Genomic DNA, 23,015 nt, shown 5'->3' with positions numbered 1-23,015 from the left:
CTTTGAAATGTAGAATTATAAAACAGATAAAATATAAAAAAATATCAACATAATATTTTTAACTTATTTAAAAAATGTAAAATATTTATTAATTTAAATATTTGTTAGAAGTTTTCTTTTATATATAATTTTTTTTATTAATATCCATCAACATCAACGTTTTCATCAAATTGAGACCTACATTTCCAACCACATCGATACTTAAACCTTATAAAGCAATAAAGAGATCCTTAAAAATACACTAATTATTTTCATTTTACATGTAAGTAAAGGAACATTACTTCTCATAATTGTGTAGTCCCCCTTTCCTATCACTATTGCAAAAAATAAGATACAAAAAAGAGAAAAGGTCAAATAACAATAATAATAATAATTCAATGAAAGAATGTAAGCTTATTAGAAATGGTAACCTCATTTCATGTAAGAGACAAAAAAAGAAAACAGGTTCTTCACTATAGACTATACTGAGTACGGCATGCCTCAATGGGTGGCGCCGGCGAGAAGTGTCCTATATCAAAGGCTCTGAGAATCCTCCTGGTTTTTTACTTTGCCTCGGAGCATGTCGGTGAAACTTCCTCGCATGATCCGCCGGAATCTTGTGTCCTCAGCCGCTGGCGGCGGGCCTGCCGGGGCAGGATTTGGCGCCTCAACTGGTTCCGTTTGAGATGGCTCCAATGTTTCTTTCTTTCCCAACAGCCCACCGTCGCCAAAGAAACTGCTGACTGATGAAGCAATTCCCAGATGTGCGCCCATAACCTTGCTGATGGTTTCAAAAGTTCCTCCTGATCTCTCCTTCATTATGATTTCAAGAGCTTCCTTGTGTGCTGGATCCAGAGCATCTAAATCTCTCAAAAGGTTTTGCATCGTGGGTAGGAACAATTCTCGTATGCTCGTTGGCGATAGCTCTAACACAACCATATAAATTGTATATAAGAAAGTTTCTTGACATCAGCAAAAGAGTGCATGTGATTTGAGCATCCAATTTACAAGGCTCGCAAAATGAAACGAACCTGTAGCATCCAGAGCGCGAATTGCCTCACAAAATGCATCAGCTCGCTCACGGCGACGCATCAATGCACTTGAAGTTGGTGGTGTGGCTGAGAGTTGGAAGATCTTGGATAAAAGATGTAGCATGTTAAAGAAACAAACAAAAGAATGGATATATAAAATATTCAGAAAGTATCAAACAGTCCTGGATAGAACGATATTCAGAAAGATGGTCAAGGATATAATCTCGAAGTCTTTCTGTTGTGTGAGGTACAGCAACCACCAATGCACGGATCACAGCTATTGTAGCCTCGTGGGATCCATCTTCAAGGAAGGCATCCATTTGAACCCTTATCTTATCCACTATCTAAAAGGTCAAAAAAAAAAAAAAAACCAGCTTAGCCTCTGAGAGTGTTCAAGAAGTATAACAATAAGGTCAATTTTAGCAAAGAAAAAGATACATACAATATCACTCTTAAAATGTTGTGCAACAGCTCCAAATGCTTCTATGCTTGCATACTTCACATTCAAGTTTGGGTCCGATCCCAAAGTAACGAGAGCAGGCAAAATGTGAGTAGACGCAACTTTTGAATCAGTGTAAGGTACCTGGCAATAAATTATAGTTGATTTAGCTTTCAATACGATATGGAATTAATAGTTTTCCAGAAGAACAGTTAAGCTTACAATAACTTTCAGCAGACGGGCAGCACTGATCTTCATACTTATGTGAGAGCTAACAACCATCTCCCACAGAATATTAAAAATCATACCGTGGTGCTGTTCAAATGTGCTGCACAATGGAAAGAAACCTCAGAAAGAAAACTACTTACATTAACTATATATAGGTATTTATTTAGATACAGACCAAAAGAAGCGGACTGCATCCACAATCTCAGTATATTGATTTGCTGGCTGATTCTCCTCCTTAGTACCTTCAACTAATAGTTTCCTCAAAAACTGCACCAACTCTTCGTGTTTACTAGGAGCACCCAACACACCAGCTAGAAGAACTGGTATAACACAAATTGTTGCAAGTCTCTCACCCAAAATGGTTTTTGGTTTAAGACCTTCAATAAATAAACCATCACTACAGTAAGACGGTATGAAGAAATAACACTTAAATCATACTAAGTATTCAATAATATTTAGGGAAGAGTTTCATTCTTTACATGTACTTAACTCAATAAAGTCAATTTTGACCTTAAACTTTTCATTTCATCCAATTGAATCCTAAACTTCAAAAGGTAAAATTAATAAAACTTTAAAATGAAATCAAAATATTGCCCATGAACCAGCCAATAGACACAAGATCCAACTAACAGAACACCCAAATCAAGTCATAAAAATATCTGAACCCAACTATAAATGTAACCAAATATAGCCACAAAAATTAAGCCACTAAAAAAAACAATCAAACCCGATACTAGAACACCAAACCTGAGCTAAAAAGCATCTCAATGTAACCACAAAAGATAGCCCCATCCATCACCAAGAACAGTGAACACCCAGAAAAACTGGAAACTCAATAAATGGGAAATATTAATTTCACCACTTATTTAAGTTCTGGCTCAATTTGATAAAATTAGAAATTTAAGGTTAAATTTGATGACTCAACAAAGTACACAGGTAAAATTAGTTTCCCTAATAATTACATAATGTATTTGATGACAATTTACCTTTGATTCTTGAATGGATAGTTGAAGGGAAAAATGCCAAGTCTGCACTTTCTCCAACTGCTACCAAGAATACAGGCAGCATTATATGTGTCAAATAAGGATCACCAAAACGTTCAGATACGGCCAATAGAAACTGCATAATCAAAAAAAAAAAAAAAAAAAAAAAGAAAGAAAGAAGAAGATTAGAGAAAGAGGGTAACGCACAAAAGTTGAAGAATGGCATAGAGAATGATGAGGTACCCTGGTAATTCGATTTCTTAAGTTGTCTTCTTTCTGAGGTAACAAACAGGCCAGCTGTATTAAATCAGGAAAGCAGTCTACATGAATCCATTCAAATGCTGGCCATTCGATGCATCCCCTAGACCAATAGTATCACACAGACTCAAATTGGTATGAACCTCATTTGCAAAATGTTAGTTGAAATTTTACAGAAAGGATCACGTTCCAAATGTATAGAAAATGAACAAGAAACAATCACGAGAATATAGCAGAACTTACCCTGCATACAATTCAAGCAAGGAAGTAGAGATCACGGTTCCGGTTGCCTGCGTTACAGAAGAAAATGGACAAGTTTCTATTGCTTTTTGGTGCACAAGAGGAAGCAATTCTGCCAGCATTCTCAGTAAAACATCAACATTCCAGCGTTCTCGTTCACCTAAAGCACGAAGATGCGACTCCACCGATCCTTCAACACCCGAAAGAGGTGGACAACGCTTCACATTGAACAGATAAATTAGTGACAAAAAAAAATGTGAAAGTTCTCAACACGGACGGAGATAGAAGAGGGTGAGATAAAACACACCTGAATAGAGCCCAAAATATGAGACAACAATACTCTTAAGATATGGTCTAATTTGTTTCCCCACTTTATAACTGCAGGAACCAGTTCCTTCAATGAAGTTTCCACAACCACACCGGCCGGATCACAGATTAGCTGGAACATCATCTCCTCTACCTGTAGACAAACAAGATTGAGTATTATATAAAGAAACTAGTGTCCTAATACTTTCTTTTTCCCTCTTATGAGTCATCCTATGGATGGCAAGGGGAAACGGCTCCACTCCCCAAACCATTTTATCAACCTGTTCTAGAGCTTACATTGTAGCAAATTCTCTCAAGTCAGAATTCTTCTCCATGATTGCCTCGTAGCATATTTAGTGAGGCTGACCTTGTAATATTTGTCGATGTTTGGAAATAGTGGAAGCAGCATAGCAAGATTATGAACAGCAGCCTCCCGCACAACAGTTGCAGAATCTTCAATCAGTTGTTGCACAATAGACAGAATAAGAGAATCACGAATCTCAGGCCGAACAAATTCTACTAGCTCTCCACATGATTGAGCAACAAGTAGTCTACGCTCCTCATACATGTGATTAATCTGATATCAAATTGAAAAGATAAATAAAACATTCCTTCAAAAAGTACACAAAAGTTACTAATGATATCTCCTCCTGCAAAGTAGACTGCAAAACTCACTTGTTCCCAGCACTGTGGGAGCAACTCTGTTTCTGTCCTCATCTCTCCAACACTCTTAGCAAGGGTAACACATGCCTAAATAGTAGACAAAAGCTTCAGTTTGAATAAATTTAAAAAGCAACCTCCAATAAAATAGTTGAAAATATTATAAAAAAAAAAAACCCCACATCCATAATGATACGTCTTTGCTGTTCATCTGGACGTTTGATTAAATTAAACAGCGTGTGAGTCAAGGAATCCCTAGTACTGCTATCTGGATGACGCTCAATTGCACACATTATAAGGGGAAGAAGCTCCTGAAAGCCGGAACAAACGTCAAATCAGCATATGGAACTGAGAGACAGATTTTTAATATATCACATAGAGACTGAAAAGAACCTCACGATGATTGATCAAAACATAAGGAACTATCTTTGGTAAGGCATCTGCAAGTATCTGAATAGTCCCTAAACCCTGCGAACAACAACCATAGTTCAGACATCTAAGTTCAAAAGATGAACATGAAAGATTTTGGATAGGGAATAGAATTGCAGCCAAACCCGAGGAGAAGAAAACATATGTAGCCTGATTCAAATGTTAACTGGCTAAGGAACTGATTGATTACCTTTTCAAGAACAGCTTCATCTCCTAGGTTGTCTGCTTTCACAGATAGCACATTGTCACCTGTCAGTTGCTGACCATTTAGTTTGGAGATGCTTTCTTTATTTTCCATACAATTATTATTATTTGATGAAACTATTGAAAGTTCATGCAAGACTTCCTCGGATTTGCTCAGGTTGTTACCAGAAATTTGAGTGGGCAGTGACAGAGTATCCCCACTATCTACAACCACATTACCTGCATCTGACACATGAGATAAATTGTTTTTGTCTTCATGTATCTCAACAACTCTTTCTTCCGGCTTCTCAGTCACTTCCTTCAAAACTATTTGTTCTACAGGATCCGAAGAATTCATATTTTTTGCTTTTAAATTCTCAATTTCAATTTGCAGTAACTTTATTTCCTCCTTGTATGTTTCAGACGACTGTAGTTGGCCAGGATCCGCATCATTAACAACTGAGTACGAATTAGAATGAGATCCCGAACTGTGCATTTTTAGTGCAGTGATTTCAGATCTGCAGTCATTGAGTTCCTTTCTCTGGTGTTCCCAGGATTTCTTTAAATCTTGTACCTAAAGATAAGTGCATGTAATTTTATGAATTAGGAAAAAATTAAGCAGCAGCTCCAAAGTGTAATGAGGGGAAAATACCAGTCTCTCTTTGTTCTTAATTTCCTTCTGCATGGTCTCTAAAGACTTTGTTAATGCACCTATCTGACCCTCTGCCAAATCCTTGTTTCTTAGCAAGCATTCCTTTTCATGATTTAATTTCTTGTTTGCTTCAAGCAAAGACTCATTCTGTCTGATCATTGCAATTTTTTCCTGTAAATAAGACACCTAGTAGTTATACAAGACTGAAATTCAGAAAACAGGAAAATCCAAAGTTATTTCAGTACTATATGTAAGCCTCAACTGACCAAGGACAGTTAATTCTTCTGTTTTTTTTTTTTCCAATAAACAAAAAGACTAATGAAAGTACAAAAGAGATTGTAAAAAGGCAAGGCCCAACTAACAAGGAAACTATACACACGTATATCCCCCCAGCCACTGGTAATCAATGAAGCAAAAACACTTCAATTTAGACAACACGTTTGTCGGACACTTCGACACTCCAACACATGTTAAGCATAATAGACACACGTCAGACACTAATTGAATAAACCAAATACGAGCTCAACACTTTGGCTTGTGTATTGTCAAACACTTGTTACCAATCCCAAGTATTTAAAGTGACACATACTTGTTAGACAACACGTTTGTCGGACACTTCGACACTCCAACACATGTTAAGCATAATAGACACACGTCAGACACTAATTGAATAAACCAAATACGAGCTCAACACTTTGGCTTGTGTATTGTCAAACACTTGTTACCAATCCCAAGTCTTTAAAGTGACACATAGTTGTTATCAATAATATATATGTGTGCGCGTATATTATACTATATTCCAAGTATCCTTAATATCAATAAACCAATCTAAGACAATATGCATATTCCTCTCTAACAGATAAAACTATAGAAAATCTTAAGAACCCTATTAATTCTTTCTTTCCTGGCTGGATTGAGTTATCAGCCTACTTGAACTGCATGCTTGCAACCACGCCTCCTAATATGAAAACTTCAAAAAGTAAACAAGAAGTATTTCTAAATTTGGAACAAAAAAGCTTTGAGATAAACACTTTGGATTATTTGAGAAACCTTATTAACCTAGTCACGCAATACATTTCACTTGAACTGTAGCTGTATAACATGAAGCAGTAGTGTCTGACTTTAACTATTGCTTTGATGGAGCAACGTGAAAGGTACAATGGGATATTAACATTTATCAGAAAAATTATCATAAAAGCAACTTGCACACACTTGTACCAGGAATTACCTCAGCAGCTTCTGTGGTGGAGGATAGATATTGATAGTAGTAGTGACGCAGGGCATCTGATACACATGCAGGTGAGTTCGGCCAAACATCAAGGTTTTGGTCTGTAACCTGCATGGGAAAGGGTTAATATATAATTTCAAACACCTATGGATGCCTAAATACAGGACACGCGATCATAAACCTACCCCTCAAGACAGACTCTTCGTTTTTCTTTCTTTATTATTATTTTTTTTAATGAAGATAGGACATTTTAGTACAATTGAAAAGCGGTTGTTTAGTCCTTTTGGGTGGGGTTTCCTCTACCCAGCTCTTAAGTGGTTCCTTTTGTCTTCCTCTTGGAATATACAAGTTTCTTTATCTAAAAAGAAAAAGATAGGACATTTTTTTTTGTTTTACCAAAAAGAAAAAGGAACAAAAGAAGATAGAAGGAAAGAAAACAATTCCCCTGGAACAAATAATTACAGGCCGACTGTAAATATGACATAAGTCACAGAATAAATGTTGAATGTGATTATGTGGATAGCCACTTAAAGTAGTAATTGGAAATATGACAAAAAGTATAATACCTGTCAATTAATTATTGATTATGATAATCATCTCAATTAATACCTGAGTATCAAATCAACAATTACCATAAAAAAGGTAAAAGCAGACAAATTGTTAATATAAAGTTAATTGGTGATTGGTGAGTTTAAAACAAAAAATTACTTTTACAAATATATATATTTGTGAATATTTTAGCAAATTAAGCCATCCAAAGAAATGTTCCTATAATTCTGGCAGGAACACAAACATTCCTTGCTCTACACTCAAACCAGTTGTCTGTGACATTAAACAGTTACTAAAAAGCTCGAAGAACAACTCAACAACAATAAACCCATAATCTTGCATACCTCTTCATAAAATGTCATTGCTGTAAGTCGATACCCTGCTATAAGCAGATATTCCTTCACAGCACAATTTAGATCTTGACGTTCATTGCTTTTAAGCGGACCCAAGTCAGAGGAGGGATTTCTCTTTTCTTGATGAATCTCTTGCCGACCTCTAAAGGTAGAATCAGCCTTTGAATCTATTATATAACGATCCAGATAAATAACTTCAGGAAACAGTTGATAGCAGATAAGCATTAACTGATCAAATAATTAATATTACAATAATTATCCACATACTGCAGATGGATATTGATTCAATACTAGTCTTACTGTCATATGACTTATACCCGCTTGGGTTTGAGTTTTTTTCTTGTTTCTGAAAGCCTATTTCACTTTGTTGAAATCATAAAGCAAGGATTTCGGGCGTCCACAAGGGCATCCATCACCCCAGTTGATAAAAAGGCTACTATCATTGCCCTAAAAACCTAATTTCTTTTTACATATTGTAGCAAGCCAGCAAGGTGGGGCCATTAATGGCGTGCACTAGAATTTTCTATCTTATTTTCAAATATGCTAATCTTTTAAGGGGCACTAGAACTTTCTTTCTTTCTTTTCAATAAAAGCTCAGGTTTTCATAAAAATGGCCCTTTTTTCAGTTGTCAGTTTAGCATTGCCTTAGTATTTAGTAGAAAAAAACCAAATTCAGTCATATTGATGAGAACAAACTTACCACTCAACTCAATTGAATGGGGCTCAGTCTTTTTCTGCAATTCACTCTTCAATTTTGAAATGTCTTCTTGAGCTAAGCGCAGCTCATACTCACCGATAGCTAACTTTTCTTCTATTGCTTCTTTCTCCTCCAACAAACTTTGAGGGTCTGCAACTGCTCTCCAATAGGAAAGAGAGAAAAAGACATTGCATCCAGAAACGAGATTAAACAACAATATCATGAGTGATACTCAATGGTAATTTAGTCTTGGACTGTAAAGAAAGCAGAATAACTCTAATTTATTTAACAAATTCCTACTTAACCATACGAATAAAAGATAAATTGATGTTAATTATTTTTATTAAAAATATTCATTAGAGAGCAAGAGAACAAATATAAAAAGCGAGATAAGGTACCAACCCAAAAAGAAGCCAAAGGGATTACATAAAAGATCCTTAAGTTGGCATTTAAAATTACTAAAAAGACAATTTGAGTGAACTCCAAAAAGAAGCCTTAAATTCAATGGTTTCTCAAATCTCAAACTCTCCTTTGCTCCTTAAATATTACAAGGTTATTTCCAACTTTACCTCCCAAATTCACAGACTTGGAATGTATTGATCTGTGATGGCAGAAGAACTTTCATAAGTGACAGAGAAGCTCCAGTTCTGTGGAGGGCTTGGAGGATCTAATTAATAAGATTGGACAAATGTTTGAACGGGGTGAGGAATGGATGATGGAAAAAGGGAAGGTGATGGATGCATATCAGAGAGAGATGTGCCTGACTTGCCATGAGATTCAGGATTAATGCAACTCAAAATCGAGAAATAAAGCTTGAGATGCCAATTTTCATGGAACGGTTCAAATGGGTGGATATATCATGCTGAGCATAATTGTTTGGTGAAAGAGAAGAAACTCAAAGGAATGACGCAGTGTATGGAGGGCGGAGCTCTAACTTGGCATCAGCGAATTCAGTAGGAAGAAAGCAAACAACCCTTCAAGTATGGATCAAACTGAAGAGAATATCATGAGCTCTTTGAAATATTAACACACCACTTATTAACGTTCTAAAGCATGCATTGGAGAGGCTATTGAATAGGTTGAAGAATAAAATTCGGGAAATAACTCAACATTTCCTACACCCTCCTGTAGATAAAGAAAGTCTAACATTTCCTATTTTACTAAAAGATAAGCGCTAGATATTTCTTTAACATTTAATTTTAGGACTTCATTGAATTACCTTAGTATAAATTGATTATGGATAATTTACCAGACTCTAAAGAAAGACCTATTGTACTCAGTTGATGGTTAGGTAAAAGTCTAAGTAGAGATAGATCGGATGCAACATGGATATAACACATCGTTTTCTCTTAGAAAAGAATTAAGTTATTTCTCTCTTATTTGTGTGGTTCTTTTTTCCTAGAACAGGATTTCTTTCCCAGCAAAGTATTTCTTTCTCCGTACAGGTCTGGTTTTAATGTGATCCTGATTAAAAAAAAAATACAACTAGGTATGGCCTCTGTTTCTCCATTGGTATCCGAGTTGAACTTTGAGTTGTCTACGGCTATAATCGAATTATTACTTGTTCAAGCTTATTCTCTCTGCCTCTTTCTGTCTAGCTATATTTCGGCAACTTCTGTCACATTATCGAAGATCCATAAGTATTCAACTAGTTTTCTCAGCCGTAATCTCTATCCACTACCTTACGTAACACGACAGTTAGAAATCCTGCATAAACCTTCCGCATAAGCTATAAGCAACACATGCGATCAAAATTAAGAAAAACATTAACCACCATGGTTAGCCAGTGGTCAGTAAGCTGGATAGAGGTGCACACAAGCCTATGAGACGAGATTAGTCGAGTTGTGCATATCAAGAAAAATTAAGCAAAACGATCTAAAACTATGAACCATTAAAAAGACAGAAAATTTTAGGCTCTCCTAAATGAAGCCAAATCTTTTCTGATAACAATACGATTCATTTCCTCCATTTATTGAACAAAAAGAGAAAATCCTAATGTCAGGTCTAAGGATCAATGTAGAATCTCGTAACAGCTTGTTGCTGGAGGCCGGAGGCAAAAACTGGAATCGAGAATCTGCAAGATCCCGGTCTCAATTTGTATCGATTAAACAAATTATCAAAATTCCAGACAGCAAATAAAACTAATGTTCTGCGTCAATGCACACTGTCGAATTACCATTGTTACGAGCATAACAGAAAGATTTGAAGCTCGAAACTTAAGATTGAGCGCCAATTATAAAACCACCCTACTTCAACCATATTTGAAAACAGTAGAAATCAACTGCCAACCACATTCCCATAATTTCTGTAACCTAACCGGTAGAAGGATGACGAGAGTAAATACACAAATGAAAAATTGGAAATCAGGAGAACAAGAAGATGGAGGAGAAAGAGAAACCTCGAAGAGAATTAAAGCGAGTGATTTGATCAGGAGGGAAGTGAGCAGGATCGGAGAAGAACTCCTTGAGGCGAATGGCATGCGCATCCCGGCCATCGTCGAGAAGCTCGTGTAGCAGCTCAAATGCTGTTAACACATAGTTCTCCTCCAGCAAAAAGTTGACGACGCAATTGCACAGCGACGACCTTTCCACGTCCATCGAAGTTAGCCGCAGAATCATTCACATACTACCTCAACTCAACGACAGCCATTGTTCCAGCTCAAGCTCCAGCTCCAGCTCCATCTTCATTACGTCGAAATTGAATTGAATGAGAGAGGAAAAAGCAGCAGCGAGCTCTGGTAGATCTCACCTCCCCACTCTGATATGCGTAAATCGGTAATTTTTCGATCGTCGTGCTTTCCCAAGAAATTCATCTTTTCTTTCTTTTCTGTTACTTATTTTTTGTCATGAATGGTACAGTTTATTCACATTTAAAATTTAATCCAATTAAATCAAAATGAATTATTAAAGATGAGGTGGACAAGTAAAAAACAACAACATTTAAATATATTTATACAAATAGCTCAACTAGTTAATTCAATCAATTTTCGATTTAAAGGTCCTTGAATTGAATCCTCGTCGATATAAAGACATTAGTTTTTCAATTTAATTTTGAGAATGTCTCATCTCTCAATTCTTTAATTGTAAATCGATCAGATTTAACCATAGATTTACAAAATTTTTAATTTCATCCATTTATATTAAACTTTGGTAGGTATGGTAATCTTTATCCTAAAATTTAAAAGTTGTTACCATTTTTACCTTAAAATGTTGGCAAAAAATACTCTTGTGTATCAAATAAATTATAAAATATATATTTATAATGAAATTAATATGATGCTAAAAAAGTAACGTTAGAATTTTATTCTTTTTTATTGAAATTTACTAATTTTGGCAGGGTTATTTAATGGTTAATTTTATGCTTTAATCAAACTTTTTTTTTGGTAAAACTTTTTTTCATGAAAAATTAAATATAAAAATTGTAACACTTATCCAAGTTTGAAATTTAATTTAACGAAACTAAAAATTTATAGTGAACATCGATACAACTTGTAAAATTTAATATTAAGAAATGAGTTTCTTCTTCTTTTTATTTTTTAAATATATTTAGAACTTTTGTAATTGCTAAGTATCCTATAAAATGAATTATGATTGGATCATAGTGTAAGTGAATAACATATCTATTATTGTTGGGGGTGTTTATAGATTGGATTGGACTGGGTTAAGAGAGTTATTTGAACCTACTCGAAGGGTTGATCAAATTAGAGAATCGTCAGAACTGAACACGACAATCAATCTAACTCAACCCAACTTTTATATTTTCCAATGAAGTCGTATTGGATCGTCGGATTGAGACGAAAGAGGAAAGAGAAGAGAGCCGAACAAACAACAAACAGATAGAAAAATGAGTCGAACAAAACCCTATATATATATATATATATATATATATAGTTTGTTAAGGATCCCAAGGGACGGTTCATAATAGTCATGGACTACTCTTTTCATTGCCAATTGGTTTTGAGATAGAATCCCATGAATATTAATATGGTATCCGAGATCAAAAAGCTCAAACGAGCCTCCAGTCAAAAAATGGGATCCGACCAAGATCGATGGGTCAAAAAAAGCAACGATCTTGAGAGAACATGTTAAGGATCCCACAACATATTAATATAGTTTTAATTCAATATTGGGTTTGGTTCGATTCGCATTTGGTCGATAAAAAAAATTTCCTAAATCGAAAACCAAACTGAATATTTGGTCATAGAAAAAACTATAAGAAAGAATTTTGGCTGGTCTATTTTCTTGCTATCTTTTAATAAAATTAGCTTGGGGCCATCTAGTATGGTATGGACTGTGTGGACTTGGGGAGCAGGACGTGGCGTTTTTCATGTCATGGATTTGCTAAATAAATTATTATTATTATTATTATTGTGACGTGTGAGAGGCTGCATCTGCCAAGTGCCACATGCACTGCACGCTTGTCTCCAGAAAATCAAATGCAAACAAATTTGCATTTATATTCTTCTGATGCTCAACGACAAAAATGTCTTTGCCATAACATTTGTCTTTTCTCCCTTCCCTTCCCATATTTTTCCTGCCATTTGTGCAAATCACTTAAAAACACAATGATGCTAAATAAACTATTCCTTTGAGATTAACTTTTAGGAATTATCATAAATTTTCGTTACCCCAATTCATAATCTGTTAAATTTATGTCTTATCGATCATGAATGCTTCTAATCATGTCCGATTATTGATCTAATCTTATCCATACAAAAATTTATGTCTCCTCATTGAACTCCCAAGTTTTTTATTTTTTTATTTTTATTTTACTTTTATTAAAGTGTTTTCTAACTAATAAAATATGTGCCACATGTTTGTAACCTTTGCATCCACGTACTTTTTTTTTTAATAATAAATAGAAAATAAATAATAATAATTTATTATTCGCAAATATTTCCTTTCCCTCGCTTCTCGCTCTGTTATCTGTTTCATTCTCGTTCTTCTTGGCCATGGCGTTCTCCACTTAAACGCATTCGCCAGTCTCAGCAGAAGCAGAATCCCCATGGCCTTGGCTCCCAACTTTCAGGTAATCCATTTCTGGTAGCATTCTCCACTTCATATTGGCATTTTAGTTTGAATAGAGCAACGACGGAGCATGGAAGGAGGGTTTTAGTTTATTTTCCTGTCGGTTTTTGAAGTGTTTGGTTTGAATCAGCGAGGATTGGATGAATTTGTTTTATAGTTTCTTAGTTTAATCTGAAGGAATAAGCTCATTTTGTGTTTGGAGTCGATTTCGAATTGAAAAATCAGGAATTAACGTTTTCTTTCTTGAGGATGAATAGGTGGAGATGGAGAGAAGAGATTTTGAGAGCAAAATCAGAGGTGGATTAGTCAGAGCAGCTATTAACCAATATGGAGATGGAAAAGTAGATGGTATTTCATGGAAGAAATCACTTCCCAAAGACTCCTCAGAGTCAGAGGTATGCATCATTTTTAAGAGCTTACAGGTTTAGCTTTAACTGGCCTGTACTGTATCATCATGAAAAGTTTTACTGGAAAGAAGTTGAAAGTCAGGGTAAACATCTCTCTTATCCAATTGCAGTATTCCTCCAAGGCAAGAGAGCTCCAAAAGGCAAAGACAGACATTGAGCATATTAAAGAGAGTATAAATGCAGCAGATTCCTTGAAAGCCCAAGCTCAACTTGAGCTCCTCAACGCCAAAAGCACAGTGAAAAAGCTCTCTTCCCTTTTTGAGAAATCAAATGCCACAGTGCAGGCGCATAAGCGGGAACTTGAAACATTGAAGAAGTCGGGACGGGTCCAAGAACCGCGGGTGGCTGTTGCAAGCAGTGAGAATCATGAGTATGCAGAGCTGATGCAGGAATTGAAATTTGCAAAACAAGAATTAAGCAAACTCAAGCTTGATGTGGCTTCTGTTTTTGATGAGAAATTGCAGGCAGAGAAGGAGAAAGAAGAAGCCATTTCGAAATTTCAATCCTTGTCAAGTTCCATTGAAGAGCTAAGGAAGGAGATTGATGAAATAAATGAAGAACAAGTACTAGTTGAGTTAGCCCAGATAGAGGCTTTGAAAGAGTTTCAAGAGATTGAAGCCCAGAGAAGCATGGAAGCCAATGAATTCTTACGTGCAATTGAGAACAAGAGGAAACATATTAATGATCTTGCTCAAGAGGTTGAAGGCTTAAAAGAGCTAGAAAACAAATTGAGTGTCACAATGTCAGATGTAAATGTGTTGCAGAGGGAACTAAACTTGGTCAAGGAATTAGGCATGAAAGCTCAGAGAAAAGTTATGATGACAGAATTGGAAAATAAACCTCAGGTAGAAGAAGATGAGCTTTTGTTGCAATCAATCACAGAAGAACTCAAGACTGCAAAGAAAGATTTGGCCTCAATACGAGATGAAGGATTTCAGGTCATGACTTCGATGGATGCCGTACGGAGGGAACTGAAGAATGTCAAGGAAGAAATTGCTAATCTGAAGAAACCCGATGAAAGAACCGATTCAATTGTTCAAAAGCTGAACTCTAAGCTGCTTAGAGCGAAAGCCAAATTGGAGGCTGTATCTTCAGCTGAAGAGAAAGCTGAATCAATTGCTTCTAATCTGTCACTCGCTATAGATCAAATGAAGAAAGAAACGGAGGCTGCAAAGAAAGAAAAGGAGCTTACTGATGAAGAAATAAAATATACCAAAGCAGAGATCCAAAAGACCGAATCGGAAATCGACTTGAATGAGGAAAGATTACAAGATGCCTTGCGAGAGCTTGAAGCAGTGAAGTCTTCTGAGGCCTCGGCGCTCGCAAAATTGAAGGCACTTACTGAAAGTACAATGAGATCTAGAGCTACTGCAACCAAGAATAGCTCCTTTATCACTATCTCTAGTTTCGAACACGAGTATTTAGCTGGTCATGCGGTTGCCGCTCAAGAAATTGCTGACAAAAAGGTTGCAGCTGCTCAAGCTTGGATTGAAGCCATTAAAGCAAGTGAAGTTGAAACAATAAAGAAATATGAATTAGCCGAACTGGAAATCAACGCGATGAGAATGGAAGAAGAGAAACTGGCATTCAGGGCAAACAGATCACTCTCTGCAAAAAGAATGGTGGAGAGAGAGTTGCAGAACTGGAGACAAAAGCGCGAGAAGAACGAAGAAGAAGCTGAAAACTTGCAACCAGCAAATCGTCAAAAATCCGTTAGGAGAAATGGGAGCATGACACCATCAAGGCGACTCAAGTTCCGGATATCGTCCTCACCATCACCTCACATGATGAATGGAGCTACCTCATTTTCAATGAAGAAGAGAAGGAAGGTTGTGAAAAATCTTGCCCAGTTCTTCAATGGCAAGAAAGCCGAATTGAATCTTTGAATTGACTGAAAGCATCTTTCTGCTGAATGAGATTGTTTGTATCAGAAGCTCCAGGGTCCCATCAACTTTTGATTCTGCTTATTGGAGAAAACTAAATTCCAGAATCCAGATCAAAACAAATTCTGCCTTGAGGTATTTATCATTATGCAGCCTCATGGCTCTGTACACTAACTGCAGACTGCAGTTTCCTGTTCTCTTATGACTTATTATCATACACAGAAATCTGTTTCTTGATCCAAACAGAGTTTTTTTTAGTCATTATTTAAAACATACATGTTTTAATCTTTTATGCTTATTTATTTATTTTTAAATTTAGTCATGATTTAAAAATTTTTAATTTAGTATCTTGAAGGTGATGATAAATTTATTTTAGTGCAAAAATGAAGATAAATAGATTCAAACTTATGACCTAGACATGTGTCAATTATCGATAAGCTAATTCTATCGATAATTTATTTTTATTTTTGTTTTTGTTTTTTTTTAATAAAAAGAAAAGCACAAAAACAAAAAGCACATCAATGACAACTAGCATGTTGAATGGAAAGTCCGACATCTTCATGCAGATCTCTGACTCGCTGGCGCTTCCTCCAGCCAAATGCCCTAGACGACCTCCTCCACCGTAAGTTTCGTCGTCCCATGCTCCAATCGATTGCAACTTCTACGGCAATAGCCAATAGGTAAAATTAAGTTCATGTTGGCAAATTACAATCTACGGCAATAGCCAATAGGTAAAACTAAAACTAAGTTTATGTTGGCAAATACGTAGTGAACCGGCAAATTATTGATAAAGATTCAGAGAAGGGTATAATTGAAAATGATTAATATGTTAAGGGATAATTATTAATATGTTAAGGGATAAATTTCAAAAAGGGCCAACATATGTAGGCAATATGTCCATTCATCATTTGACTTGCAGGATTGCAGCCTCTCCAATCCCGCCGTACTCATCTTCATTCAAAACTTTACACGTTTCCACGAATGGTGGAAACAAAACAAACTTTGTCTGTTTCTTACAACTTCTTCCACTACAAACAAATTTTAACCTAAAAATTCCAGCAAATTTCGATCTACAATCAGCCCAGCAAGAATCGCCTCCAATTACGCTGAAATCACTCCAAATGGACCATCTTTAGCATTCACAAACCACAGCAGCCTTCTTGTTTTCTTTCCCAACAGTCAAACTTACTGGTTCCTGATTCTGATTAGGAAACTTCTGGCTTTCCACTTTGGTACTTATTTGAAGGGAAACACTCTTTTAGATTGTAACAACAACAAAACAATATGGTTTTACTGGAGATTTGCTTTGCTTTCATTGTGAGCAACCATTTTTCATTTGTGTCTTCTCTGAATGAAGAAGGATTGGCTCTACTTTCCTTCAAAAACTCGACTTTCGACGCTCAAGGCTTTCTCCGAAACTGGAACTCTTCTGATGCGACACCGTGTTCGTGGAATGGAATCACTTGCACAGAACAAAGAGTTGTCTCTCTCGGTATTGCAGACAAGAAACTCTCTGGTACTCTCCACCCTGCACTTGGGAAACTTGCGTCACTCCGCCATTTAAGCCTCCGAAACAATGAGCTTTTTGGAAGCTTCCCGGCTGAGCTCTGCAACCTGGTAGAGTTACAAAGCTTAGACCTCTCTCAAAATGTCTTCAATGGTTCCATTCCAGATGGGTTTGGTTCCCACTTGACATCTCTTCAGAATCTCAATCTTTCCTTCAATGTGATCCACGGTTCGATCCCTCAGAACTTTGGCAACCTGTCCAACTTGAAAGGTACTCTCGACTTGTCTCACAATGTCTTTACCGGTCCAATCCCGCCGAGCCTAGGCAGCCTCCCTGCGACCCTTTATATTGATCTCAGTTACAATAATCTCACTGGCTCAATACCACCACAAGAAGCTTTCCAGAACCTTGGACCAACGGCTTATGTAGGCAATACCTTTCTATGTGGACTTCCCCTCAACGTTTCATGTCCATCCGTAGTGCCAATGTCGAACCCCGACTCCAAGTCTTGGTTCCATTGCCCATCACACGGGAAAGGTGGAAAATCTTGCTCCATATTCGCACTTTCTGCAAGTATCATAGTTGGTTTCTGCCTGGTTATCCTGCTAGTTTTGTGGTGCAAGAGAACTAATCCTCCTAAAGGGGGTGTAAATCCAGATGGCTGTAACTTCAGAGAGGCATTGATGTTTAAAACAGAGTTTTCTTGCTTTGCAAAATATGAAGTCGAGCCCCTACCAGCAAACATGGAGAAGTACAACTTTGTGCTATTGGACCGGCATGTCGACTTTGATATCGAGCAACTCCTGAAAGCCTCAGCTTATCTTCTAGGCAAGAATGGGAATGGGATTGTGTATAAAGTGGTTCTTGAGAAAGGGCTAAGTCTGGCTGTAAGAAGATTGGAAGATGGAGCTTATGAAAGGTTTAAAGAGTTCCAAACTGAAGTTGAAGCAATTGGGAAAGTCAGACATCCAAATATTGTTGGCCTTTTAGCTTACTGCTGGTCTGTTCAAGAGAAGCTGCTCATACATGAGTACATACCACAGGGAGACCTGGCCACTGCAATTCATGGTAAATTTTCAAAACCCTTCTCAACAAACGGATCAATTTTACATCAACAAGGATGGGTTAAATTACAAATTAAAAAGTTCTATATAATTTGATTTCTTTCCTTAACCTTGTCAATGAAATGATGATGTGACATGCTTATTAACTAAATGCATATTCAATCGGCTTGTCATGCCATCATCAAACTTGTTTACAATTTAACCAACTGGATTCTTCAACTCATATTTAGAGTGAATTGGAGAGTGTAATTTCCAATATTCCTCAGTAATGCTTATGTTTCTAATAACACATTCCAATATCCAACCAGGAAAAGCAGAAATTTCGTACTTCAGACCACTTTCTTGGCCCGATCGTGTGAAAATCATGAGAGGAATAGCAAAAGGATTGGCACACCTTCACGAATTCAGTCCAAGAAAATACGTCCATGGCGATTTGAAGCCCACCAACATTCTGCTCGGAAACAACATGGAACCTTACATCTCGGATTTCGGACTCGGACGACTTGCTAATGCCGCCGGAGATTCCACCGGCTCCCCGTCGGAGCAAACCGCGGCCGCCACGCCGCGGCAGCAAAACTCTCCGTTCCGATCAAACTCCATGTGCTCCTCTGTGTCGATAGGGTCCTATTATCAAGCTCCCGAAGCTTTGAAGACCGCAAAACCGTCGCAGAAGTGGGATGTTTACTCATTCGGTGTGATTTTACTCGAAATTATCTCTGGAAAGTTGCCGGTGATTCAAGCTGGGTCGTCTGAAATGGAGCTGATTCAATGGATTCAACTTGGTATTGACGAAGGAAAACCCAGATTGGATATCTTAGATCCGTCATTGGGTGAGCATGTGGACAAGGAAGAAGCCGCAGCCGCCATTACAATAGCTGTTACTTGCACCCGCAAGAGCCCTGAGAAGAGACCCTGTATGAGAACTGTCTCTGAATGTCTGGAAAAATTGGCAACTTAACGAAATTGAAAGTTCAATGTGAACTTTGAATATTATCAAATCAGAGATGATTACGCTGCTGAGAGATTGAGAGTTTCTATTCTAAACTAGTGTATTAGAAAGTATCTGCACAATTTTGTAGAAACTAAACCCAATTGTTTTTGGGACATATATGAAAGGTTGAGAATTTCTATGGGGTGCAATTATCGCTTTGCTTGACATGAATACCATTTCATGTGACAACTCTGCGATAATCCAAATTAAGCATTTATCATCACGCCACTATAAATTATGATAGAGAACCATAAAGCCGGGGCGTAGATAGGGAAGAAGATAAGTTAGTCCTTCATTGCACCAAACTTCGCAAAAAGAAAGAGAGAAACAGAAAAGGAAAAAAATCAAGCAGCTATAGCTACGGAGGGCAAGGAGATGGAGATGGAGATGTTTGAAGTTGGCCCATGTGAATCCGCATACCAAATGGGGTTCTCCATTGGCGAGAGGTTCTCTGATACAATAAAGAGCAGATTGGACAATGACCTCGTTCTTCGCGACCAGCTCCTTCCTTTTGCTCAGACCCCACAGTCGCAGCCTCTTATCCAAGCTCTCTGCAATAACAACAAGAACAAGTTTCCCAGATACTGGGATGAACTCATCGGAATCGCAGAAGGAAGTGGTGTGCCAATTCTTGAGGTAATAATACAAACTCTAGATTTAAAGACAGAGAGACGAATGCAAGTCGAGGTGTGAGAACTCTAGCATCCAGTGGATAAAGTGAGATATTTTGTTTTTGCTAATTTTAGAAAATGGAGTTAAAAAAGGATAAAAGATCAAGTGTGGAAATAGTACCTGGTTTTCTGTTCTGTCTGTGATGTCTTGAAAATCAATATGCAGATCATTCTAATCAACTTCAGGAAGGAGATTCTTCCCTTTCTTCAGAAGGAAGTGCCTTCAGTTGTTGATTGTTCAGATGATTGTTCTGATATTCTTGTTGTTAGTGATTCCATGGCCATTGCAGCACATAATGAAGATGCCAACGTTGCTCTGGTTGGCCACACGTAAGTTCACAAAATTGAACTCCCAGTTTTATCAAAAAGCTCACCAGACTTGAACAAGTTCCATCTTTTTGTACACCTCTGTAGCTATTTGGTCAAAGCAAAACTGCAAAATGGGCTATCTTTTCTTGCTTATACCTACGCAGGAGAGCTTCCGAGCTGCGCTTTTGGTTTTAATGGCCATGGACTGGTAAAGTTTTCATACCAGCACCATTTGAAGGAATTTAAAGAGCTCTACATAGATCTTGAGATATTGAAAACTGATAAATAACATCTTTTTCAATGTAGGCCAATTATTTTGATACCGAACGCTAAAAAATAACACCTTTCCAATCTTTTAGGCATTCACCCTGAATTCAGTGCCTCCGACCAATGATGAGGTTGCAGCTGGGGCAATCGGACGGAACTTTATCTCCCGGGACCTCCTTGAAACTATAAGCCTTGAAAATGCGATACTTGTAAGACCATGCAACAATGTCTTCTATTATAGCTGTTCTAGCTTACCGGAGCAGTTCCGAAACATAACACATTGGATTGGATTCTCTTTGCAGAGAATTCGCTCAGCAGAAGTATCCGTCGGGCACAGTTATAATCTGATTGATGTTCAGACAAGAAGAATTGTGAATGTAGAAACAGCATCAAGGTTTAGATTTTCAGCCAAGGAAATTGGGGCTACTCCATTTTTCCATGCAAATATGTATACCCATCTTCAGATTAACCAGGTAATAATCAGAAAAATCCACATATAAAGCAATGAAACCATGTAGTAATATAAGGTCTGCCTTTTCATTGAAAATGAGTAACTTGCATTCTTTAGCAATAAAATTTCTCCTCCGCACCTTTTCCATGACATTGCAATTTGAAATAGTTGCTACATAGCAGGCCAAAGATAAACCTGCCAAGTGATCATTTAAGATAAGGTTTTAAAGTCAAAATGAATTGTTTTGGAACGCAGGTACAAGATGAAAACTCTACAAGCAGGCAAAGACGAGCTGATGTCCTGCCAAAAGGATCAAGAAGCGAATTCCTGTCGATTCTTGGAGATACGGATAACAAGAAGTATCCTATCTATATGACAGGTAATTAAATATAAAGATGATTCAAATTGCCTAGTCCTATCAAACCTACATTTGAGCTCTTTTTTTTTATTGATGTCTTCAGGTCCTACGCTTTACACATTGTGTACTGCTCTAATTGACCTGGACGAACAAACTCTATCAATCATTCAAGGAAATCCGAAGAAAAACGTGATATCCCATGTCTTCTCCTTGCCGTTGGTGGGGTTGAAGAAACCATAAGCACACTGCTGCCTCCATATGTTACTAGTACCCAGGAAAGTTAATTCTGAGCTCTTATACAGGTTCATAAAGACCCAGCATATGGCCATCAATACATCTCATGGATGCAACCTGAAGCAAGTAATGACACTTTAAAAGCCTTTTTAATCATTTACGATCCAAGAGGAAGGAGGAGGGGAGTTTATACCTTTCCGTGTATTTCATACTTTATGGAACCATCTAGTTCAGCTCCCAATCCCATTAATTTGGTCACTGTGCTGTTAATATCTGTCACCGTGAATGATAGCAGCGAAGAATATCCCTTCTGCTGCACGATATGGTCGCTGTGACACTAAGTTAGCAGCTAGAGCATCCAATCAAGGCTAAAGCATCTAAATATGTGAAATTAAAGCCTCACATTTTAAAGCCAAACTGGGCGAGAAAAATTTGTTTGGAGTGATATACAACTCAAGTTGTTGCTTGTTTTCCTAACTCATATTAAGCAGAAAACAGGTTCATGCGCAATCTAAAGACTCAATACCTCACGATCACGGCCAATTCAGAATTGAAACAATTTTATAAATAGTACTTCACGAGCAAAACTTATAACAAACACCAAGAATTTTCATGAAATGTCCAGCAATCCGGTGCCCGCGTGAAAACCAAGTAAACTACATTATTCTCGTCTTAAAATTCAACTATCCACCAGAACAATAAAACCAACATAAAGTTTTTTTTTTCTTCCTCCAAATCTCCACGATTCATTCTTCCCTAAAATAAAAAAGCTTGCCTAATTAATATAAAATGGCACCTTTGTATAGCAAACTCGTTACCCATTGGCCCGATGAACCTCTGTACGAATACAAACACATTCAAACCAAAAGAGATGCAAAGAGCATTTAACCGTTTTTCATTCTTAATTTCTTGCAGGCATAACATCAAACACAAACAAGGCGTCTAACTGTGGCACGTTTTCTTCTGCATAAACAGATGAATTGAACACATGAAATGCTTGAATTTAGCAATTATTGGAGAACCAGAAATTGGGTAGTTACTTGTTTTGCATGAGAGCGAGTTTGAGAGGCCCGGACTGAAGCTCCGCCCAACGGAGAGTGCAGACGTTAACAGTGAAGTCCAAGCCCTCTGAGTAGAATCTTGCCGCTTTGGGGACGTCCCTGTGTAGTTGTAGTATCCACCTAAACGACGCTGCTGCCATGGCTCCCTTTCAAAAATTTTCACTGCATCACTGGCTTAGCCGGCACAAGGAAGACGATAAAATATAAAGGCTAGGCTTTGATTTGCTGTGGAAATAAACAAAACCAGGCACTAAAACGTATTCTCGAATTTACATAGACAAAAATGGCCGACAGAAGAACAAGAAGAGGCAATGGAGCTGAGCGAAAGATGAGCCTCCCAGTAGACCGGCGACGGAGACTGCAAATTCATGAAAAATTATGATGGGCGAGATCCCGAAATAAGGGAAAACGCAAAACTGTTCAATTATAATTTCCTAAATTTTCGATTTAAATTTAATAAATCTCTAAAATTTTTATTATTCGTCTAATAAGTACATGAAAAGTCAAAATAAATCTTTGAACCTTCCCATTTATGTCTAATAGACCCCGCACGGATTGTTTTTAAAATTC

General features: G+C 37.2%; 5 protein-coding genes across 9 annotated transcripts; 3 read left to right on the top strand and 2 right to left on the bottom strand.

Moving 5' to 3' along the window:
- Positions 1–227: 227 nt before the first annotated feature.
- LOC111006282 (HEAT repeat-containing protein) lies at positions 228–11,033 on the bottom strand. 2 transcript variants are annotated; one of them, XM_088122315.1, is made up of 21 exons: positions 10,614–11,033; positions 8,219–8,371; positions 7,510–7,685; positions 6,617–6,724; positions 5,389–5,559; positions 4,977–5,310; positions 4,744–4,802; positions 4,518–4,592; positions 4,307–4,435; positions 4,140–4,214; positions 3,832–4,041; positions 3,466–3,618; positions 3,162–3,376; positions 2,904–3,021; positions 2,664–2,796; positions 1,853–2,054; positions 1,672–1,777; positions 1,453–1,593; positions 1,231–1,354; positions 1,011–1,127; positions 228–905 (listed from the first exon to the last, which is right to left on the bottom strand). In XM_088122315.1, the coding sequence occupies exons 1-21, from the start codon at positions 10,831–10,833 to the stop codon at positions 514–516; spliced, it is 3,411 nt and encodes a 1,136-aa protein (XP_087978441.1). In that variant the 5' UTR covers positions 10,834–11,033; the 3' UTR covers positions 228–513. The 2 variants fall into 2 exon arrangements, with proteins under 2 accessions (XP_087978441.1, XP_087978440.1); XM_088122314.1 differs by having other exon boundaries at positions 4,744–5,310.
- Positions 11,034–13,088: 2,055 nt separating this feature from the next.
- PMI2 (PLASTID MOVEMENT IMPAIRED protein (DUF827)) lies at positions 13,089–15,822 on the top strand. Its single transcript, XM_022277778.2, has 3 exons — positions 13,089–13,243; positions 13,500–13,637; positions 13,760–15,822. Exons 1-3 carry the CDS (start codon positions 13,220–13,222, stop codon positions 15,533–15,535), a joined length of 1,938 nt encoding a protein of 645 aa, XP_022133470.1. The 5' UTR covers positions 13,089–13,219; the 3' UTR covers positions 15,536–15,822.
- LOC111006040 (receptor protein kinase-like protein ZAR1) lies at positions 15,541–19,259 on the top strand. The gene is made up of 3 exons (XM_022277777.2): positions 15,541–15,667; positions 16,099–18,107; positions 18,412–19,259. Exons 2-3 carry the CDS (start codon positions 16,817–16,819, stop codon positions 19,059–19,061), a joined length of 1,941 nt encoding a protein of 646 aa, XP_022133469.1. The 5' UTR covers positions 15,541–15,667; positions 16,099–16,816; the 3' UTR covers positions 19,062–19,259.
- A 153-nt stretch (positions 19,260–19,412) lies between these two features.
- On the top strand, positions 19,413–21,642 carry LOC111006042 (uncharacterized). Of its 2 annotated transcripts, XM_022277780.2 has the most exons (7): positions 19,413–19,730; positions 19,932–20,095; positions 20,180–20,282; positions 20,434–20,550; positions 20,644–20,814; positions 21,048–21,171; positions 21,254–21,642. In XM_022277780.2, exons 1-7 carry the CDS (start codon positions 19,470–19,472, stop codon positions 21,388–21,390), a joined length of 1,077 nt encoding a protein of 358 aa, XP_022133472.1. In that variant the 5' UTR covers positions 19,413–19,469; the 3' UTR covers positions 21,391–21,642. The 2 variants fall into 2 exon arrangements, with proteins under 2 accessions (XP_022133472.1, XP_022133471.1); XM_022277779.2 differs by having other exon boundaries at positions 20,434–20,814.
- LOC111006043 (uncharacterized) lies at positions 20,860–22,876 on the bottom strand. 3 transcript variants are annotated; one of them, XR_015790077.1, is made up of 4 exons: positions 22,425–22,869; positions 21,578–21,713; positions 21,221–21,501; positions 20,860–20,987 (listed from the first exon to the last, which is right to left on the bottom strand). XR_015790077.1 is itself a non-coding variant. In XM_022277783.2 (4 exons), exons 2-4 carry the CDS (start codon positions 22,583–22,585, stop codon positions 21,445–21,447), a joined length of 354 nt encoding a protein of 117 aa, XP_022133475.1. In that variant the 5' UTR covers positions 22,586–22,615; positions 22,719–22,876; the 3' UTR covers positions 20,860–21,444. The 3 variants fall into 3 exon arrangements, 2 of the variants coding, with proteins under 2 accessions (XP_022133475.1, XP_022133474.1); XM_022277783.2 differs by having other exon boundaries at positions 20,860–21,501; positions 22,425–22,615; positions 22,719–22,876; XM_022277782.2 differs by having other exon boundaries at positions 20,860–21,501.
- Positions 22,877–23,015: the final 139 nt, after the last annotated feature.

Source organism: Momordica charantia, assembly GCF_013281855.1.
Source record: "Momordica charantia cultivar OHB3-1 chromosome 4 unlocalized genomic scaffold, Mcharantia_2.0 BLBB01000004.1, whole genome shotgun sequence".
Taxonomy (NCBI): Eukaryota; Viridiplantae; Streptophyta; class Magnoliopsida; order Cucurbitales; family Cucurbitaceae; genus Momordica; species Momordica charantia.
This window is presented reverse-complemented; position numbering and strand designations above follow the sequence as displayed.

Coding starts and splice junctions, on each gene's coding strand:
- LOC111006040 (XM_022277777.2), top strand. CDS start 16,817: ATGGTTTTACTGGAGATTTGCTTTGCTTTCATTGTGAGCAACCATTTT. Junction 18,108..18,411: donor CCTGGCCACTGCAATTCATG/GTAAATTTTCAA, acceptor ATATCCAACCAG/GAAAAGCAGAAATTTCGTAC.
- LOC111006043 (XM_022277783.2), bottom strand. CDS start 22,585: ATGGCAGCAGCGTCGTTTAGGTGGATACTACAACTACACAGGGACGTC. Junction 21,714..22,424: donor CTCGCTCTCATGCAAAACAA/GTAACTACCCAA, acceptor TTAGTGTCACAG/CGACCATATCGTGCAGCAGA. Junction 21,502..21,577: donor AGTATGAAATACACGGAAAG/GTATAAACTCCC, acceptor TACTTGCTTCAG/GTTGCATCCATGAGATGTAT.
- LOC111006282 (XM_088122314.1), bottom strand. CDS start 10,833: ATGATTCTGCGGCTAACTTCGATGGACGTGGAAAGGTCGTCGCTGTGC. Junction 2,055..2,663: donor TATCCATTCAAGAATCAAAG/GTAAATTGTCAT, acceptor TATTTATTGAAG/GTCTTAAACCAAAAACCATT. Junction 1,594..1,671: donor CCCGTCTGCTGAAAGTTATT/GTAAGCTTAACT, acceptor ATTTATTGCCAG/GTACCTTACACTGATTCAAA.
- PMI2 (XM_022277778.2), top strand. CDS start 13,220: ATGGCCTTGGCTCCCAACTTTCAG. Junction 13,244..13,499: donor CCTTGGCTCCCAACTTTCAG/GTAATCCATTTC, acceptor GAGGATGAATAG/GTGGAGATGGAGAGAAGAGA. Junction 13,638..13,759: donor AAGACTCCTCAGAGTCAGAG/GTATGCATCATT, acceptor ATCCAATTGCAG/TATTCCTCCAAGGCAAGAGA.
- LOC111006042 (XM_022277779.2), top strand. CDS start 19,470: ATGGAGATGGAGATGTTTGAAGTTGGCCCATGTGAATCCGCATACCAA. Junction 20,283..20,433: donor GTTTTAATGGCCATGGACTG/GTAAAGTTTTCA, acceptor CCAATCTTTTAG/GCATTCACCCTGAATTCAGT. Junction 20,815..21,047: donor CCCATCTTCAGATTAACCAG/GTAATAATCAGA, acceptor TTTGGAACGCAG/GTACAAGATGAAAACTCTAC.